Source organism: Hypanus sabinus, chromosome 7 (genome assembly GCF_030144855.1).
Source record: "Hypanus sabinus isolate sHypSab1 chromosome 7, sHypSab1.hap1, whole genome shotgun sequence".
Taxonomy (NCBI): domain Eukaryota; kingdom Metazoa; phylum Chordata; class Chondrichthyes; order Myliobatiformes; family Dasyatidae; genus Hypanus; species Hypanus sabinus.
Genome location: NC_082712.1, coordinates 106,690,182 through 106,711,244, shown reverse-complemented (window position 1 = coordinate 106,711,244; position 21,063 = coordinate 106,690,182). Strand labels below are relative to the sequence as shown.

At 49.9% G+C, this 21,063-nt stretch overlaps 1 protein-coding gene across 3 annotated transcripts in view; it reads left to right on the top strand.

Annotated features, from left to right (window-relative positions):
- The window catches only part of LOC132397079 (transcription factor PU.1-like), a 35,637-nt gene extending 24,696 nt beyond the window's left edge, over nucleotides 1-10,941 (top strand). Inside the window, exons 4-6 of one of the 3 annotated variants that reach the window (XM_059975340.1) lie at nucleotides 425-669; nucleotides 7,257-7,413; nucleotides 9,236-10,941. In XM_059975340.1, the coding sequence (XP_059831323.1) occupies nucleotides 425-669; nucleotides 7,257-7,413; nucleotides 9,236-9,546 (713 nt within the window). In that variant the 3' untranslated portion in view covers nucleotides 9,547-10,941. Of the gene's footprint in view, nucleotides 1-421; nucleotides 670-7,256; nucleotides 7,414-9,235 lie in introns of all 3 variants that reach the window. The other 2 variants (XM_059975341.1, XM_059975342.1) reach the window with 2 other exon arrangements.
- Nucleotides 10,942-21,063: the final 10,122 nt, after the last annotated feature.

Genomic DNA, 21,063 nt, shown 5'->3' with positions numbered 1-21,063 from the left:
TAAAAAACTACCGGGGTTTGTGGATGCAGTTTAGCACTTCATGGAAACCATCTACCCTCAAAGGGTGGCTCAGTAGAGCAGCCAGCCTGGGCATTCTCCCTTCTCCCCTCTCTCTCTAGGCAGAAGATACAGAGGTTGGAGCACATGTATCACTGAGCTCAAGGACAGCTTGCACATTGTTATCAGACTCTTGAATGGACTCCTTGAATGATAAAATGCACTCTTGACCTCACCATCTACCTCATTATGATCTCACATTTTATTGATTACCTGCACAGCACTTGTACGTAGGTTACACTTTATTCTGCGTTGTTACTACTTTACCTCAATGCACTGTGTAATGATTTGATCTGTGTGAACAGTAGGCAGAACAAGCTTTTCGCTCTGACAATAATAAACTAATTCCAATTCTCTTCTTAAGCAGCGGCTGACCATTTCTGGGAAGACTCAGCCACCCACTTCTACAGAGACCTGGAGCCCTTTGCGGACAGCCACTTCACAGAGCTGCAGAATGTGCAGTCACCACAACTGCAACATCTGTACCGACACATGGAGATACAGCAGCTGCATAACCTGGAGACACTGCCTGTCACCAGCAACCGCATTAATACAGCCGCCCATTACAGCAAGACACAGCCGGCAGCAACCGCCAGCTTCACCACTCCCCAGGTAGGACCGGACTTTTTGCAGAGTGAACAGGCCCTCCCTGACTGCTGGGACTGAACCCTTGGCGTTGAGTGCACACTTTTTGCTACTTCTGCTGGACTGTTTGAAGTGAATTGTTGAGTTCTCAGTGCTTCTGCTGTGTGAGAGGCAGGAGTGGGATTGAGAGGGCAAGCATTTCCTTAAGTAACTGTAATTGCCCAAGGTCAGGAAGTGTTGCAGCTCATGCTGAGCCCAGGACATTGCAGAGCCCAGGACATTGCAGAGGCCAGGAAGTGTTCACCAACTGTAGAAAAAATGTTTCCCCCTCTCTATTTTTTGGAATATGTCTGTGAAATACCAATATTGCAACACAACCTAGGACAAATCTATAATCTTAAAGGACAGGATAATCGACAAGATGTTCCACTGAATCACCATTTCCAACAATAAGCAGCACAGAACGGTCCTTACACATATAATTTTCTGCAGGATCAATACTTTGTCTTATTCTGTGTCACTTGAATTAAAACACAGAATTCTATGTTTTTTTCCAAATTTATTGGTCCAGCATTATATATCCTGCCTTCCAAAGTCCCCAGTGACAAGCCTGCTTCTATTAGAACATGGCTATTTTGCCAGAATTTCTCTGACACTCACTGCCTTGTCCAGTTCTCTTGTAACAAGTACCAATAGCTCCTATTCAGTATCATTTCCAAAAAATGGCACTACTTCCTACCTGCATACATTGCCCAATGCAGAGGTGATGGACAAAACCCGATGGGGGCTGTCCACTCATTGTAACAAGCTGCCTCTAATGCTCAGCTTCTCCCCCGCAATCTACCTCACTCCATCTGAGCTTCTCGACAGAGATTTCTCAGATCCATCATTAAGGACCCCATCACCCAGGACATGCCCTCTTCTAATTGCTACCATCAGGAAGGTACAGAAGCCCAAAGGCACACTAAATGATTCATGAATAACTTCTTCCCATCTGCCATCAGATTTCTGAAAGGACATTGAACCCATGAACACTTCCTAATTTTTCCTCCCTTGTTGCACTACATACTCTGCCCAGTGCAGCTCCACCCTGGTGCAGCTCCACCCTGGTGCAGCTCCCTCCCAGTGCAGCTCCCTCCTGGTGCAGCTCCCTCCCAGTGCAGCTCCCTCCCGGTGCAGCTCCCTCCCAGTGCAGCTCCCTCCCAGTGCAGCTCCACCCTGGTGCAGCTCCCTCAGTGCAGCTCCACCCTGGTGCAGTTCCCTCCCGGTGCAGCTCCCTCTCAGTGCAGCTCCACCCTGGTGCAACTCCCTCCCAGTGCAGCTCCACCCTGGTGCAGCTCCCTCCCAGTGCAGCTCCACCCTGGTGCAGCTCCCTCCCAGTGCAGCTCCACCCTGGTGCAGTTCCCTCCCAGTGCGGCTCCCTCCCGGTGCAGCTCCCTCTCAGTGCAGCTCCCTGTCAGTGCAGCTTCATCCTGGTGCTGCTCAGTGCAGCTCCACCCTGGTGCAGCTCCCTCAGTGCAGCTCCCTCCCGCAGCTCCCTCTCAGTGCAGCTCCACCCTGGTGCAGCTCCCTCAGTGCAGCTCCCTCCCGGTGCAGCTCCCTGTCAGTGCAGCTTCATCCTGGTGCAGCTCAGTGCAGCTCCACCCTGTTGCAGCCCTCCCAGTGCAGCTCCCTCAGTGCAGCTCCACCCTGGTGCAGCTCCCTCTGTGCAGCTCCACCCTGGTGCAGCTCCCTCTGTGCAGCTCCACCCTGGTGCAGCTCCCTCTCAGTGCAGCTCCACCCTGGTGCAGCTCCCTCCAAGTGCAGCTCCACCCTGGTGCAGCTCCCTCAGTGCAGCTCCCTCCCGGTGCAGCTCCCTCTCAGTGCAGCTCCACCCTGGTGCAGCTCCCTCCCAGTGCAGCTCCCTCAGTGCAGCTCCACCCTGGTGCAGTTCCCTCTCAGTGCAGCTCCACCCTGGTGCAGCTCCCTCTCAGTGCAGCTCCACCCTGGTGCAGCTCCCTCGGTGCAGCTCCCTCCTGGTGCAGCTCCCTCTCAGTGCAGCTCCACCCTGGTGCAGCTCCCTCCCAGTGCAGCTCCACCCTGGTGCAGTTCCCTCCCAGTGCGGCTCCCTCCCGGTGCAGCTCCCTCTCAGTGCAGCTCCCTGTCAGTGCAGCTTCATCCTGGTGCTGCTCAACCCTGGTGCAGCTCCCTCTCAGTGCAGCTCCACCCTGGTGCAGCTCCCTCAGTGCAGCTCCACCCTGGTGCAGCTCCCTCCCAGTGCAGTTCTCCACCATATTGTCCTTCTAGAGTGCAGCTCTTTTGATGTAGCTGTGCAACCTTCCCTTTCTTCAGGAATCCTCCAATGCCTTTCTCTTATTTTAACTCTCCACCATCCAGCCTTCTGTATGACAAAGCAGCAGCACATTGGTAACACCGCACACCCCCACCACCACCCCCCCCCACCTATGGCTCAGTGATCTTTCATTCTTCCAAGATCATAAGAAATAGGAGCAGGAGTGGGCCATCCGGCCCATCGAGCCTGCCACGCCATTCATGGCTGATCTGTCTGTAAACTCAGCTCCATCTACCTGCCTTTTCCCCATAACCCTTAATTCCCCTACTGTGTAAAAACCTATCTAACTGTATCTTAAATATATTTAGTGAAGAAGCCTCAAATGCTTCCCTGGGTAGAGAATTCCACAGATTCACCACTCTCTGGGAAAAGCAGTTTCTCATCTCCATCTGTCCTAAATCTTCTCCCCTGAATCTTGAGGCAATGTCCCCTAGTTCTAGTCTCACCTACCAATGGAAACAACTTTCCTACATCTTATCTATCTCTTTAAAAATGTTGTATGTTTCTATAAGATACCCTCTCATTCTTCTGAATTCCAGAGAGTATAGTCCCAGGTGACTCAATCTCTCCTCATAGGTTAACCCCTTCATCTCTGCACCCCGGCTCATCCCGCCCCCCCCCCTCCCCCCGTATTCAAATCTAGGAAGGACAAGATCCCATCTACCTTCAAGCTGATAGGGTGGTTAAAAAGGCATACAGTGCATTGGCTTTCATTTGTCAGGGCTCGAGTTCAAGAGACACAAACTAATGTTTCAGCTCTATGATACTCTGGTTAGACCATTCTTCCAGTATTGTGTTCAGTTCTGATCACCTCATTATAGGAAGGATGTGAAAGCATTAGAGAAGATACAGAGGAGATTTGCAAGGATGCTGCCCGGATTAGGATATGAGGATAGGTTGAGCAAGCTAGAGCTTTTCTCTTTGGAGTGAAGGAGGGTGAAAGGTAACTTGATAGAAATGTATAGGATTATAAGAGGTATAGACAACACCTTTTCCCAGAGCAGCAATGGCCAATATGTTTTAAGGTGAGTGCTAGAAAGTTTAGCAGCAATGTCAGAGGTACTTTTTATGCAGAGTGGTAAGTGCCTGGGGTACACCCCACCTCCCCAGGGCTGAGTGCTGAGCCCACTGCTGTACACTCTGCAGACACAATCACATGGCCAAACCCCTGAGTAATCACTCACTGATGGCACGGCCCTGTTGGGGTCATCAGCAACAACGATGAGACCACTTACAGAGAGGGGGTGGAAGAACGGGAGGCCTGGTGCAAGGCACGTAACCTCTTCCTCGGTGTCAACGAGACAAGGGAGATGGTTATTGACTTCAGGAGAACTCGCACCACTCACACCCCTCTTGACATTGGAGGCACAGCAGTGGAAACTGAGCAATTTCAAACTTCCGGGAGCGCACATCTCACACAGTTTACACAATCAGGAAAGCTCAGCAATGCCTCTGCTTTGTGAGGAGGCTGAAGAGAGCTGGGCTATGTACATCCATACTCACATCATTCTGCCTTAGAGGGCAGGAAGGCTCTACAACGGGTAGCCAAACCTGCCCAGTGCATCTCTGGCACCATCCTACCTGCCATCAAGGACATAAATACAAAAGGTGCATGAAAAGAGTCAGCAACGTCATGAAGGATCCTACACACACAGCTCAGATACTGTTTGTCCCACTCCCTTCAGGGAGGAGGTTACATAGCATCCACACCGGGACCACCAGGCTCAAAAACAGTTACTTTCCCCAAGTAGTGAGGCTGATTAACACCTCCCCCCCACTAACACACCACTCCACATCGCCAACCACCACTACTTTATCATTTCCTGTCAGAGTCACCTTGTGTACAGACACTCCTGTGCCCAGCGTCACTTTATGGACACACAATCAATCTATGTATATAAGCTATCTTATGTGTTTATATTTATTATGTTTTTATTATTATTAATTTAATTATTTTATTTCTTTGTTTGTGCTGTATCAGAGTCTGGGTAACAATTATTTCATTTTCTTTTACACTTGTGTACTGGAAAGGACATTAAACAAGATTGAATCTTGAATGCTCTGCCAGGGGTGGTGACAGAGGCTGACACGTCAGCTTTATCCCCTCATGAAATCATTAATATATTCTGAATAGCTGTGGCCCCTGCATGGGTCCCTGAGGTAACACTGATCACTGCACTGCTCCATGTTTATTCTCTGTGCTCCACCAGCTCTAGCTTTTCACTGATCATAAGGTGAAAAGCCAAAGCATCGAACTCTGAAATCATCCCTCCTTCTCTTTAGAGGCCAGCAACTCAGAAGCTTAAGGAGAATTGGCATGTCACAAATACAGATGCACTGCTGACTAGTTGTATCATTGCCTGGTATGGCAACTCCAAGGCACAAGAATGCAAGAATTCCTGCTTATTCCTGTAAAGTAGGCAACCTCTAATCTAAAATCAACAGTCCCTAGTTTAGATACACACGAGGGGAAATAGTCAGCCTGCCTATTCCCTCACAGTTTTACTCACTTCAAAAAGACCAACAAAGCAGTCCATCATCGGCACAACGATTGACTTTATTTATAGGAGGAACTGCAGCAAGAATCTAGGATGCCCATCAGCTGTGACTTTTCCTCTCTCTGCTGCTCCTGTCAGTCAGCAGGTACAGGAGCCTGAAGTCCCATGCCAGCAGGTTTAGGAACAGATCCTTTCTTCCAACCATCAGGTTCCAGAACCAACCTGCACAACTCTGAATCTATCTCAGCAACAGACCGCAACTCTGAATATACCTTAGTAACGGAATACTATCAAAACACATCTCTGAATCTGCCTTAGTAACAGAACACCACAGACACTCCTTGCACTACCATGGACTTGACTCTATGTTTCTTTGAGCACTAGCATCTCTTTTTTTGTTCAGTTTTATTTTCTCTCTCTCATCACTGCCTCCCATGAGCTGTCTGTATCCATTGTCTGTGATGCTGCTGGGAGCTTTTCCTTGTAAACACAAAATACTCTGCAGATGCTGGGATCAAAGCAACACGCACAACACTCTGGAGGAACTTAGCAGGTCGGGCAGCATCTGTGGAAACGAGCAGTCAACGTCTCGGGCCAAGACCCTTCGTCAGGACTGAAGAAGGAGGGGCAGAGGTCCTATAAAGAAGGTGGGGGGAGGGGGAAGGTGCCAGGTGAAAAACCAGTAAGGGGAAAGATCAAGGAGTGGGGGAGGGGAAGCAGGAAGGGGATAGGCAGGAAAGGTGAAGAAGTAATGTAAGGGGAAAGCGCTATGGGTAGTAGAAGGAGGTGGAACCATAGGGAGGTGAAAGGCAGCTGGAGGGGGAGGCAGAGGGAAACTGGGATGGGGGAAGGGAGAGGGAGGGAATTACCGGAAATTGGAGAATTCGATTTTCATACCAAGGGGCTGGAGGCTACCCAGACGGTAGATGAGGTGTTGCTCCTTCAACCTGAGTTTGGCCTCATCATGGCAGTAGAAGAGGCCATGTATGGACATATCCGAATGGGAATGTGAAGCAGAGTTGAAGTGGGTGGCAACCGGGAGATCCTGTCTGTTGTGGCGGACGGAGTGGAGGTGCTACACCTGTCCCTACACCTCCTCTCTTACCATCATTCAGGGCCCAAAACTGACAGTCGGATAAAGGGAGAAGTACAAGCTGGCAGATGATTGGTGAGGAGTTGGGGGGGGGGGGAGGATGTGAGAAGCTGGCAGGTGATTGGTGAGAGCGGGTGAGGGGTAGGGGGGGTGGATGTGAGGTTGACAGGTGATTGGTGGAAGAGATAAAGGGAAGAAGAAGGAGGAATCTGATAGGAGAGGATTGTAGTTCATGGAATAAAAGGAAGGAGGTGGAGAAACAGAGGGAAAAGGTGAGCATGTCGTGAGGGTGGGGAGGGGAAGAGAAGGGGGTGAGAGGATAACCAGAATGAGGGGAAACAAAAAGGAGGGATGGGATTGAAACAGGGGGCATGATATCTGTGTCCCCATCTAGTTTCAGACCAGAATCAGAATCGGAAACTGCTTATCATCGCTGCCATATTGGATGTCATGAGATTTCCTGTGTTTTTGCGGCATTGCAGTGAAATTTTCTAAAAGTCTCAATGAGAAATAAAATAAATCAGAAGTGTATTAGTGAGGTGTTGTTGATGGGTTCATCACCCCAAGTTCTCCCAGGTCAGAGGTGTTGTGTAGATGCTGGATGCTGCTGGTGGTTGGACCTGGGGTCGTACCCCACATAGGTGACATGGTAATGCCTGCTTGTGATGACTGCCCTCTCTCTGAACCACAGGTGCCCTACATACCACATTGGTACCAACAGTACGCGCACCTGGCCGAGCGCAGCTCTGATGAGGAGGATCTGGAGAGGCACAGCCCACCACTGGAAGTGTCCGACGGAGAAATGGAAACCACTGAGCCCACTGCTCAGATGGCTGGGGCAGAATCAGGCAAGTGCAGAGCGGCGTGGCAGGAGAAAGGACAGACCAGTGTAGAAACAGGAGTGTTGATTCCACGGGGCAAACGGAGGAGGGGGGCAGAGGCACAGAGGGCGGTGGACACACGAAGGCCATGTCAGAGGGGTCAGATGGCAGTGAGGGGCAAGTCAGGGTGCTTCCTCAAAGTTGGGCTGGGCAGGTCAGTGTGGCCTCCCACCCCAAGTCTGATGAAGAGTCTCAGCTCAAAATATCAACTGTTCATTTCCCTCCGCAGATGCTGCCTGACTTGGGTTCCTCCAGCACTCTGTGTGAGTTATTCAGTGTGACTTCATTGGTTAGGAGACACTGGGGCTTACTGGTTACATTAGCAGTGTGCATTTGTACATCCCTTCAGCAAAACATGTGAGTGCTTCACCAGAGTAAAATGCGGCAAACTTTAATGCTTGGCCACAGGAGGAGAGGTTAGGATAGGTGACGAAGAGGAGGAAGGAGAAGCGCGGAGGAGGTACAGGGTCACAGGGTTATGCTGCATGGGAATAGGACCTTTAGTCTGACCAGTTCACACCGGTCAAGATGCTTACATATTTGTCTGCATTTGGCCAAAACCCTCCAATCGTTCCTATCCATGAACCTGTCTAAACATTGTAATCGTACACATCTACAACTTTCTCCCACCACTGGCCATGCTCTATTTGATAAAGATTCTCCTCAGATCCTCTTTAAATCTTTTCCCGCTTGTCTTAAACCTACATGCTCTGGTTTTGGACTTCCAAGCTGAGGGAGGAAGACTATGGCTGTTCACCATATTTATGCTCCCTATAAATTTTAATTTACAAGGTCACCCCTCAGCCTCTTCACTCCAGGGTAAAGAGTCCCAGCTTATCTGGCCCCTTCTATAACTAAGGCTTTGCAGTCCTAGTAACACCCTCATGGATATTTTTTGCACCCTTTTCAGCTTAATTACATCCTTTCAATGGCTGGGCAACCAGAACTGCACTCCATACCACGAGTGGTCTCAACAATAACTTGTACAAGCGTCCCGAACACTGTACTCAGTGCCAGTGCCAATACAGGCAAAAGCAAGCTGTCTTCTTCAACACCATGCCTACCTGTGTACAGGGAAGTCAGTTTCTCAGCACTTCCTAGGGCCCAGCCACTCACTGTCCAGGTTTAACTTACCACAATGCATCCTTTCACAAGTTGAGGTTGGGGGAGGAGATTTCAGAGCCCAGAGCCATGTCAGCTGATGACAGGGCTGCCAGAACTGGAGCAGCTAATGGAAAGAAGATCACAGAACAGTCTAAAAACTGCAGATGCTGGAACTGTGGAATAAAGGCAGGTCAGTCAGCATTTGTGGTGAAAGAAACAGAGTCAATGTTTTGGGTTGGAGATCCCTTATCAGAACATTCTGATGAAGTGTTATTGATCTGAAGGATAAACAGTGTTAAAAGAGCTGCTGAGGAACAGTAAAATCCTCAGATTCTTGACTAATCTAGAACCCTTGTGAGACTCAACCCTCTCCTCATGCCATGACCAGCTTCCTTTCATTGGCACGTTCATTGTCTGTCCCTATTGGATGTTCTGCTTGGCCACATCAGAGGACAGTTTAGGATGTTTTGTTGTCTCACATCCCTGACCTGTGTCCTTCTCTGGAACAGAATCAGAATCAGTTTGTTATTACTGACATATGTTGTGAAATTCATTGTTTTGCAGCACCAGTACATTGCAAGATGTTAAAAAATTACTGTAAGTTACAAAATGGATAATAGTGCAAAAGATGAATAATGAGGATTGATGAATAATAATGAGGAATAATGAATAATAATGATGACAGGGAACAAGAAGAAGATTCGACTCTATCAGTTCCTCCTGGATCTGCTGCGGAGCGGTGATATGAAGGAGAGCATCTGGTGGGTGGACAAGGACAAAGGCACCTTTCAGTTCTCTTCAAAGCACAAGGAGGTGCTGGCCCATCGCTGGGGGGTGCAGAAGGGCAACCGGAAAAAAATGACCTACCAGAAAATGGCCCGAGCTCTTCGCAATTATGGCAAGACGGGTGAGGTGAGGAAGATCAAGAAGAAGCTGACCTACCAGTTCAGCGGCGAGGTGATGGGGAGAGGAGAGTGGAAGCATTACACTCATTAAACCCACCCATCCAACAACTATTCTCCCTCCTGCTTCCCCTCACCAACGTTTGTTTTCATGGGGAGCTCACTGGGCAGAGTGGCAAGCTGGGTGAGGGAAGTACCAGAGCAGAAACTCGTCAGTCCATCATGGCTCCTCCTCTGCCTCCTTCACCTCACCTATCACCTCTTTCTCCTCAACAAATCCCTGCCTGCCTCTCCATATCTGTCCTCACCCACTCTTCACCAAATCCCCTCCAATACATGCACTTTGATACCCTGCCCCTTTCCGTCCGACACACCTCCACTTCCTACCGTGCCCTCTTCTCTCGTCTACCCCTATCCCAGCCCAGTTAGATATCCTCCTTCCCCCACTTCTGTCACCCTCTTGTGTCTCCAACTTCTTCACCACCCCGACCCCACCCCCCACAGCATTACAGCTGTGACGAGGCAGATGCTCTCCATGGTGACCTGACACACAACCATCTCCTCCTGCTGAATCTTGAGTTGGATTCTTGTGAGTGGTCATCCATGGGCTTGATTCTGGTTAGGGGACAGGCTCTAGCAGGATTGTGTGTGGCTGTGCATGGGGTTATGGGTGGGTTGTGTGTGGGGAAAAGGAGGGTCTGAGGTTGTGAATTGGGCTCTGTATGGGGTTAAGGTTGGAGGCAGGTTGGATTGTGTATGGGATTTTTTGGGGGATGTTTTGTGTAGAAGGTGGAGTACCTGGGGTTATGTGAGGGGTGTATGTGTGTAGATGGGCCTTTGTGTATGTGTGAGTGAGTTGTGTGCAGGTATTTATGTGTCTGAATAACTGTGAATATATGCATAAAGGGAGAGTGAAGGTATGTGTGTGCGAGATGTTTGGAGGATGTTTGTGGGGTATGAGTGGCTGAGGGTGTGTGTGAGGGTGTGACTCTGTGCGTGCGCGTGCGTGTGTGTGTGAGAGAGGGTGTGACTGTGTGTGTGTGTGGGTGTGAGTGTGAGTCTGTGTGAGGTTGTGAGTGTGTGTGAGGGTGTGAGTGAGAGTTTGGGTGTGTGTCTGAGTGTGTGTGTGTGTGTGTGTGTGTGTGTGTGTGTGGGCGTGAGTGAATGTGTGTGTGTATAAGAGAGTGTGGTGTGAGTGAGTGTGTATGTGTGTGCATGTGTGTGGGGGGCGTAGTGTGAGAGTGTGTGAGGGCGTGAGTGTGTGTGTGTGTGGGCATGGTGTTGGTGTGTGTGTGTGAGAGAGTGTGTGTGTGTGTGTGTCTGAAGGTTTGGTGTGGGTATGTATGATGTGGGTGAGGTAAAAATGTGTGAGTGGTGTGTGGGGGGGTGGGTGGAGTGTGAGTATCAAAGTGGGGTATGTGGAGTGGGTGGAGTGTGAATATTAGAGTGGGGTATGTGGGGCGGATGGAGTGTATTAGAGTGGGGTATGTGTGGGGGGAAGTGTAAGTATTAAAGTGGGTATGTAGGAGGGGAGTGTGAGTATTAGAGTGGGGTATGTGTTGGGGGAGTGTGAGTATTAGAGTGGGTATGTAGGAGGGGAGTGTAGTATTAGAGTGGGTATGTAGGAGGGGAGTGTGAGTATTATTGTGGGTATGTGTTGGGGGAGTGTGAGTATTAGAGTGGGTATGTAGGAGGGGAGTGTGAGAATTAGAGTGGGGTATGTAGGAGGGGAGTGTGAGTATTAGAGTGGGTATGTGTTGGGGGAGTGTGAGTATTAGAGTGGGTATGTAGGAGGGGAGTGTAGTATTAGAGTGGGTATGTAGGAGGGGAGTGTGAGTATTAGAGTGGGGTATGTGTGGGGGGAGTGTAAGTATTAAAGTGGGTATGTAGGAGGGGAGTGTAAGTATTAAAGTGGGTATGTAGGAGGGGAGTGTGAGTATTAGAGTGGGGTATGTGTTGGGGGAGTGTGAGTATTAGAGTGGGTATGTAGGAGGGGAGTGTAGTATTAGAGTGGGTATGTAGGAGGGGAGTGTGAGTATTAGAGTGGGTATGTGTTGGGGGGAGTGTGAGTATTAGAGTGGGTATGTAGGGGGGAGTGTGAGTATTAGAGTGGGTATGTGTGGGGGGAGTGTGAGTATTAGAGTGGGTATGTGTTGGGGGAGTATGAGTATTAGAGTGGGTATGTGTTTGGGGAGTGTGAGTATTAGAGTGGGTATGTGTGGGGGAGTGTGAGTATTAGAGTGGGTATGTGTTGGGGGGAGTGTGAGTATTAGAGTGGGTATGTAGGAGGGGAGTGTGAGTATTAGAGTGGGGTATGTAGGAGGGGAGTGTGAGTATTAGAGTGGGGTATGTGTGGGGGAGTGTGAGTATTAGAGTGGGTATGTGTTGGGGGAATGTGAGTATTAGAGTGGGTATGTAGGAGGGGAGTGTGAGTATTAGAGTGGGTATGTGTTGGGGGAATGTGAGTATTAGAGTGGGTATGTAGGAGGGGAGTGTGAGTATTAGAGTGGGGTATGTAGGAGGGGAGTGTGAGTATTAGAGTGGGTATGTAGGAGGGGAGTGTGAGTATTAGAGTGGGTATGTGTTGGGGGGAGTGTGAGTATTAGAGTGGGTTATGTAGGAGGGGAGTGTGAGTATTAGAGTGGGGTATGTGTTGGGGGAGTGTGAGTATTAGAGTGGGGTATGTGTTGGGGGAGTGTGAGTATTAGAGTGGGTATGTAGGAGGGGAGTGTGAGAATTAGAGTGGGGTATGTAGGAGGGGAGTGTGAGTATTAGAGTGGGGTATGTGTGGGAGTGTGAGTATTAGAGTGGGTATGTAGGAGGGGAGTGTGAGTATTAGAGTGGGTATGTGTTGGGGGAGTGTCAGTATTAGAGTGGGTATGTAGGAGGGGAGTGTGAGTATTAGAGTGGGTATGTAGGAGGGGAGTGTGAGTATTAGAGTGGGTATGTAGGAGGGGAGTGTGAGTATTAGAGTGGGGTATGTGTGGGGGAGTGTGAGTATTAGAGTGGGTATGTGTGGGGGGAGTGTGAGTATTAGAGTGGGGTATGTAGGAGGGGAGTGTGAGTATTAGAGTGGGTATGTGTTGGGGGAGTGTGAGTATTAGAGTGGGTATGTAGGAGGGGAGTGTGAGTATTAGAGTGGGTTATGTAGGAGGGGAGTGTGAGTATTAGAGTGGGGTATGTGTGGGAGTGTGAGTATTAGAGTGGGTATGTGTTGGGGGAGTGTGAGTATTAGAGTGGGGTATGTAGGAGGGGAGTGTGAGAATTAGAGTGGGTATGTGTTGGGGGAGTGTGAGTATTAGAGTGGGTTATGTAGGAGGGGAGTGTGAGTATTAGAGTGGGTATGTAGGAGGGGAGTGTGAGTATTAGAGTGGGTTATGTAGGAGGGGAGTGTGAGTATTAGAGTGGGGTATGTGTTGGGGGAGTGTGAGTATTAGAGTGGGGTATGTGTTGGGGGAGTGTGAGTATTAGAGTGGGTATGTAGGAGGGGAGTGTGAGTATTAGAGTGGGGTATGTAGGAGGGGAGTGTGAGTATTAGAGTGGGTATGTGTTGGGGGAGTGTCAGTATTAGAGTGGGTATGTAGGAGGGGAGTGTGAGTATTAGAGTGGGTATGTAGGAGGGGAGTGTGAGTATTAGAGTGGGTATGTAGGAGGGGAGTGTGAGTATTAGAGTGGGGTATGTGTGGGGGAGTGTGAGTATTAGAGTGGGTATGTGTGGGGGGAGTGTGAGTATTAGAGTGGAGTATGTAGGAGGGGAGTGTGAGTATTAGAGTGGGTATGTGTTGGGGGAGTGTGAGTATTAGAGTGGGTATGTAGGAGGGGAGTGTGAGTATTAGAGTGGGTTATGTAGGAGGGGAGTGTGAGTATTAGAGTGGGTATGTAGGAGGGGAGTGTGAGTATTAGAGTGGGTTATGTAGGAGGGGAGTGTGAGTATTAGAGTGGGGTATGTGTGGGAGTGTGAGTATTAGAGTGGGTATGTGTTGGGGGAGTGTGAGTATTAGAGTGGGTTATGTGTTAGGGGAGTGTGAGTATTAGAGTGGGTATGTGTTTGGGGAGTGTGAGTATTAGAGTGGGTATGTGTTGGGGGAGTGTGAGTATTAGAGTGGGTATGTGTTGGGGGAGTGTGAGTATTAGAGTGGGTATGTGTTGGGGGGAGTGTGAGTATTAGAGTGGGTATGTAGGAGGGGAGTGTGAGTATTAGAGTGGGTTATGTAGGAGGGGAGTGTGAATATTAGAGTGTGGTATGTGTGGGAGTGTGAGTATCAGAGTGGGTATGTGTTGGGGGAGTGTGAGTATTAGAGTGGGTATGTGTTGGGGGGAGTGTGAGTATTAGAGTGGGGTATGTGTGGGAGTGTGAGTATTAGAGTGGGTATGTGTTGGGGGGAGTGTGAGTATTAGAGTGGGGTATGTGTGGGAGTGTGAGTATCAGAGTGGGTATGTGTTGGGGGGAGTGTGAGTATCAGAGTGGGTATGTGTTGGGGGAGTGTGAGTATTAGAGTGGGTATGTAGGAAGGGAGTGTGAGTATTAGAGTGGGTATGTGTTGGGGGAGTGTGAGTATTAGAGTGGGTATGTGTTGGGGGAGTGTGAGTATTAGAGTGGGTATGTAGGAAGGGAGTGTGAGTATTAGAGTGGGTATGTGTTGGGGGGAGTGTGAGTATTAGAGTGGGTATGTGTTGGGGGAGTGTGAGTATTAGAGTGGGTATGTAGGAGGGGAGTGTGAGTATTAGAGTGGGTATGTGTTGGGGGGAGTGTGAGTATTAGAGTGGGGTATGTGTGGGAGTGTGAGTATTAGAGTGGGTATGTAGGAGGGGAGTGTGAGTGTTAGAGTGGGTATGTGTTGGGGGGAATGTGAGTATTAGAGTGGGTATGTGTTGGGGGAGTGTGAGTATTAGAGTGGGTATGTAGGAAGGGAGTGTGAGTATTAGAGTGGGTATGTGTTGGGGGGAGTGTGAGTATTAGAGTGGGTATGTGTTGGGGGAGTGTGAGTATTAGAGTGGGTATGTAGGAGGGGAGTGTGAGTATTAGAGTGGGTATGTGTTGGGGGGAGTGTGAGTATTAGAGTGGGGTATGTGTGGGAGTGTGAGTATTAGAGTGGGTATGTAGGAGGGGAGTGTGAGTATTAGAGTGGGTATGTGTTGGGGGGAATGTGAGTATTAGAGTGGGTATGTGTTGGGGGGAGTGTGAGTATTAGAGTGGGGTATGTGGGGTGGGTAATGTGGTGAAGGTCTGGCTCTTCCCTTCACAGTGAACTGCATGTAGGCCATTGATGGGTTGCTGCGATCCCTATTGTGGTTACTTGTGCCTTGAGAATGAAGTGTTCTGCTGTGCTGAAAATCCATCTACCCCTCTCACCTCCCGCTGACCCTCACTGCTCTGTTGCACCTCTTCCACAAGCCTCACACTAGACGCAGACCGGTCTCTCTCTCTCGAGGGATCCCGTGGGATGGGAGGGGTGGGGTGGTGGCCAGACAAGAACATCTGCCAAACATCAAGATGGCAACAGACATCCCACTCAGGAATATCCAATTCTGCATCAGGGCTGCGTCTCCAACTTCAATGAGCTTCCTGAACCCAGGAGGTTTCCACTTCAGCCTCACTCTACAAGTGTGAGGAGGGGTTAAGAGTCCTGATCCACGTTAAGCCTCTCCAAGAGCAGTAACATCCCACGGCCCTATAGGACAGAACCCGTTCTAGCCAAGCCCCCATGAATGAGCTGGTTCTGGGGTCCTCGTGAATGACTGATTTACAGAGAGTTGTGTGAAGCCGTGACTTAGCTTTTATTCATTGTATTTATGGATTTTTATTTTTCAATTTTGAATAAAAATTAGTGTGACTGAGGTGTGGTTCACATGAAGATGATATGTGTTATTACCCTCTCCTCCCTGTTGTAAGGGACAGAGGAGAATCAAGAAGCAGCACCACCTCACAGGCAAACCCTTCGGGGCAACTTTCTCTACACACACCATAATTTCAGCATGACATTGTTTACAGCAGGGCTACAACTATCAACAAGGCTTAATTACATGGTCTTCTGCTGCTGAAATCCATCCACTTCAAGGTTTGACTTGTTGTACATTCAGAGATGCTCTTCTGCACACCACTGTTGTAACGTGTGGTTATTTAAGTTACTCTCACCTTCCTGTCAGCTTGAAGCAATCTGGCCATTCTCTGCTGAGCTCTCTCACTAATGAGGTATTATTACCACAGAACTACCCCTCACTGGATTTTTTTTTTGTTTTTTGCCCCATTCTCTGTAAACTCTAGAGACAGTTTGTGTGTGGAAACCCCAGGAGATCAGCAGTTTCCGAGATACTCAAACCACCCGCTCTGACACCAACAATCATTCCACAGTCAAAGTCACTTATTGCCCATTCTCAACAACAATTGAATCTCTTTGACCATGACTAAATGCTTTTATGCATTGAGATGCTGCCACATGTTTAAATGTTTAGATGTTTGCATTAACGAGCAGTTGTACAGGTATACATAATACTGAGTATAATACTCAGCCTACACCAGAAATTCAGGGGGAGTGTGAGTATTAGAGTGGGGTATGTGGGGTGGGTGGAGTGTGAGTATTAGAGTGGGGTATGTGGGGTGGATGGAGTGTGAGTATTAGGGTGGTATGTGGGGTAGGTGGAGTGTAATAGAGTGGAGTATGTGGGGTGGGTGGAGTGCAATAGAGTGGGGTATGTGGTGTGGGTGAAGTGTATTAGAGTGGGTATGTTGGGTGGGTGGAGTGTATTAGAGTGGGGTATGTAGGGTGTGCGGAGTGTGAGTATTAGAGTGGGGTATGTGGGGTGTGTGGAGTGTGAGTTTTAGAGTGGGGTATGTGGGGTGGGTTCAGTGTGAGTATTAGGGTGGTATGTGGGGTAGGTGGAGTGTAATAGAGTGGGGTATGTGGTGTGGGTTCAGTGTGAGTATTAGGGTGGTATGTGGGGTAGGTGGAGTGTAATAGAGTGGGGTATGTGGTGTGGGTGGAGTGCAATAGAGTGGGGTATGTGGTGTGGGTGGAGTGTATTAGAGTGGGTATGTTGGGTGGGTGGAGTGTATTAGAGTGGGTATGTTGGGTGGGTGGAGTGTATTAGAGTGGGGTATGTAGGGTGGGCGGAGTGTGAGTATTAGAGTGGGGTATGTTGGGTGGGTGGAGTGTATTAGAGTGGGATATGTGGGGTGGGTGGAGGGTGAGTATTAGAGTGGGGTATGTGGGGTGGGTGGAGTGTGAGTATTAGAGTGGGGTATGTGGGGTGGGTGGAGGGTGAGTATTAGAGTGAGGTATGTGGGGTGGATGGAGTGTGAGTATTAAGGTGGTATGTGGGGTAGGTGGAGTGTAATAGAGTGGGTATGTTGGGTGGGTGGAGTGTATTAGAGTGGGGTATGTAGGGTGGGCAGAGTGTGAGTATTAGAGTGGGGTATGTGGGATGGGTGGAGTGTGAGTATTAGAGTGGGGTATGTGGGGTGGGTGGAGTGTGAGTACTAGAGTGGGGTATGTGGGATGGGTGGAGTGTGAGTATTAGATGGGGTATGAGGGGTGGGTGGAGTGTATTAGAGTGGGGTATGTGGGATGGGTGGAGTGTGAGTATTAGAGTGAGGTATGTGGGATGGGTGGAGTGTGAGTCTTAGAGTGGGGTATGTGGGGTGAGTGGAGTGTGAGTATTAGAGTGGGGTATGAGGGGTGGGTGGAGTGTGAGTATTAGAGTGGGGTATGTGGGGTGGGTGGAGTGTGAGTATTAGAGTGGGGTATGTGGGGTGGGTGGACTGTGAGTATTAGAGTGGGGTATGTGGGGTGTGTGGAGTGTGAGTCTTAAAGTGGGGTATGTGGGGTGGGTTCAGTGTGAGTATTAGAGTGGGGTATGTTGGGTGTGTGGAGTGTGAGTTTTAGAGTGGGGTATGTGGGGTGGGTGGAGTGTGACTACTAGAGTGGGGTATGTGGGGAGGGTGGAGTGTGAGTATTAGAGTGGGGTATGAGGGGTGGGTGGAGTGTGAGTACTAGAGTGGGGTATGTGGGGTGGGTGGAGTGTGAGTATTAGAGTGGGGTATGAGGGGTGGGTGGAGTGTGAGTACTAGAGTGGGGTATGTGGGGTGGGTGGAGTGTGACTACTAGAGTGGGGTATGTGGGGAGGGTGGAGTGTGAGTATTAGAGTGGGGTATGTGGGGTGGGTGGAGTGTGAGTATTAGAGTGGGGTATGAGGGGTGTGTGGAGTGTGAGTATTAGAGTGGGGTATGAGGGGTGGGTGGAGTGTGAGTACTAGAGTGGGGTATGTGGGGTGGGTGGAGTGTGAGTATTAGAGTGGGGTATGAGGGGTGGGTGGAGTGTGAGTACTAGAGTGGGGTATGTGGGGTGGGTGGAGTGTGAGTATTAGAGTGGGTATGAGGGGTGGGTGGAGTGTGAGTACTAGAGTGGGGTATGTGGGGTGGGTGGAGTGTGACTACTAGAGTGGGGTATGTGGGGAGGGTGGAGTGTGAGTATTAGAGTGGGGTATGTGGGGTGGGTGGAGTGTGAGTAACTAGAGTGGGGTATGAGGGGTGTGTGGAGTGTGAGTATTAGAGTGGGGTATGTGGGGAGGGTGGAGTGTGAGTATTAGAGTGGGGTATGTGGGGTGGTGGAGTGTGAGTTTTAGAGTGGGGTATGAGGGGTGGGTGGAGTGTGAGTACTAGAGTGGGTATGTGGGGTGGGTGGAGTGTGAGTTTTAGAGTGGGGTATGTGGGATGGGTGGAGTGTGAGTATTAGAGTGGGGTATGTGGGGTGGGTGGAGTGTGAGTACTAGAGTGGGTATGAGGGGTGGGTGGAGTGTGAGTATTAGAGTGGGGTATGAGGGGTGTGTGGAGTGTGAGTATTAGAGTGGGGTATGTGGGGTGGGTGGAGTGTGAGTATTAGAGTGGGGTATGTGGATGGGTGAGTGTGAGTATTAGAGTGGGGTATGTGGTGGGTGGAGTGTGAGTATTAGAGTGGGGTATGTGGGGTGGGTGGAGTGTGAGTACTAGAGTGGGGTATGAGGGGTGGGTGGAGTGTGAGTATTAGAGTGGGTATGAGGGGTGTGTGAGTGTGAGTATTAGAGTGGGGTTGTGTAGTGTGAGTATTAGAGTGGGTAAGTTGAGTGGGTTCAGGTGGTATGAGGGTATCGAGGTGGAGTGTATAGAGTGGGTATGAGGGGTGTGTGCAGTGTGAGTATTAGAGTGGGGTATGTGGGTGGAGTGTTAGAGTGGGGTATGTGGTGTGGGTGAGTGTGAGTACTAGAGGGGTATGTGGTGTGGTAGTGGTACTGAGTGGGTATGTGGGAGTGGGTGAGTGAGTACTAGAGTGGGGTATGTGGGGTGGAGTGTGAGTATTAGTGTATGTGGATGTGGGTTGAGTGTGGTATTGAGTGGGTATGTGGGGTGTGGTCAGTGTGAGTACTAGAGTGGGGTATGTGGGGTGGTGGAGTGTGAGTACTAGAGTGGGTATGTGGTCGATGGAGTGTGAGTACTAGAGTGGGTAGTGTGAGTAGTGTGAGTAAGAGTGGGTTATGTGGGAGGGTGAGAGTGGGGTATTGAGTGGGAGTGTGGTCTGAGTGGGTATGTGAGTGGGTGAGTGTAGGGTTGAGTGTGAGTACTAGAGTGGGGTAGTGGGATGGGTGAGTGAGTACTAGAGTGGGTATGTGGTGGGGCAGTGTGAGTACTAGAGTGGGGTATGTGGGATGGGTGGAGTGTGAGTACTAGAGTGGGGTATGTGGTGTGGGTTCAGTGTGAGTACTAGAGTGGGGTATGTGGGATGGGTGGAGTGTGAGTACTAGAGTGGGGTATGTGGGGAGGGTGGAGTGTGAGTATTAGAGTGGGGTATGTGGGTGGGTGGAGTGTGAGTATTAGAGTGGGGTATGAGGGGTGTGTGGAGTGTGAGTACTAGAGTGGGGTATGTGGGATGGGTGGAGTGTGAGTACTAGAGTGGGGTATGTGGGGAGGGTGGAGTGTGAGTATTAGAGTGGGTATGTGGGTGGGTGGAGTGTGAGTACTAGAGTGGGGTATGTGGGATGGGTTGAGTGTGAGTATTAGAGTGGGGTATGTGTGGTGGGTGGAGTGTGAGTACTAGAGTGGGTATGTGGGGAGTGTGGAGTGTGAGTATTAGAGTGGGGTATGTGTGGTGGGTGGAGTGTGAGTATTAGAGTGGGGTATGTGGGATGGGTGGAGTGTGAGTACTAGAGTGGGGTATGTGGGTGGGTGGAGTGTGAGTACTAGAGTGGGGTATGTGGGGTGTGGAGTGTGAGTATTAGAGTGGGGTATGTGTGGTGGGTGGAGTGTGAGTACTAGAGTGGGGTATGTTGGGTGTGTGGAGTGTGAGTATTAGAGTGGGGTATGTGGGATGGGTGGAGTGTGAGTACTAGAGTGGGGTATGTTGGGTGGGTGGAGTGTGAGTATTAGAGTGGGGTATGTGGGGTGGTGGATTGTGAGTATTAGAGTGGGGTATGTGGGATGGGTGGAGTGTGAGTATAGAGTGGGGTATGTGTGGTGTGTGGAGTGTGAGTATTAGAGTGGGGTATGTGGGGTGTGTGGAGTGTGAGTATTAGAGTGGGGTATGTGTGGTGTGTGGAGTGTGAGTACTAGAGTGGGGTATGAGGGTGTGTGAGTGTGAGTATTAGAGTGGGTATGTGGGTGGGTGAGTGAGTACTAGAGTGGGGTATGTGGGTGTGTGGAGTGTGAGTACTAGAGTGGGGTATGTGGGTGGGTGGAGTGTGAGTATTAGAGTGGGGTATGTGGGATGGGTGGAGTGTGAGTATTAGAGTGGGGTATGTGGGGTGGGTGGAGTGGTGAGTATTAGAGTGGGTATGTGGGGTGGGTGGAGTGTGAGTATTAGAGTGGGGTATGTGGGTGGGTGGAGTGTGAGTATTAGAGTGGGGTATGTGGGGTGGGTGTGAGTGGTGAGTGATTAGAGTGGGGTATGTGGGATGGGTGGAGTGTGAGTATTAGAGTGGGGTATGTGGGGTGGGTGGAGTGTGAGTTTTAGAGTGGGGTATGTGATGTGGGTTCAGTGTGAGTATTAGAGTGGGGTATGAGGGGTGTGTGGAGTGTGAGTATTAGAGTGGGGTATGTGGGGTGGGTGGAGTGTGAGTACTAGAGTGGGTATGTGGGGTGGGTGGAGTGTGAGTATTAGAGTGGGGTATGTGGGGTGGGTGGAGTGTGAGTTTAGAGTGGGGTATGAGGGGTGGGTGGAGTGTATTAGAGTGGGGTATGAGGGGTGGGTGGAGTGTATTAGAGTGGGGTATGAGGGTGGTGGAGTGTATTAGAGTGGGGTATGAGGGGTGTGTGGAGTGTGAGTACTAGAGTGGGGTATGTGGGTGGGTGGAGTGTGAGTATTAGAGTGGGGTATGTGGTGGGAGTTTACTGAGTTCACACCAGAATCCATCCAGTGTCTGTGAAGTAGATTGCTTCTAAAGAACTGTGAAGGTCTGACACTGAAGTAAGGACAACACACACAAAATCTGGAGAAGCTCAGCTGGTTAGGATATATCTTTGAAAGGAAGTAAGAGTTGATGTTTCAGGCCGAGACCCTTCATCAGGACATCGTGCCCTCCATAGATGCTGCCTGAGCTGCTGAGATCTTCCAGCATTGTGTGTGTGTTGCTCCGGATTTCCTGC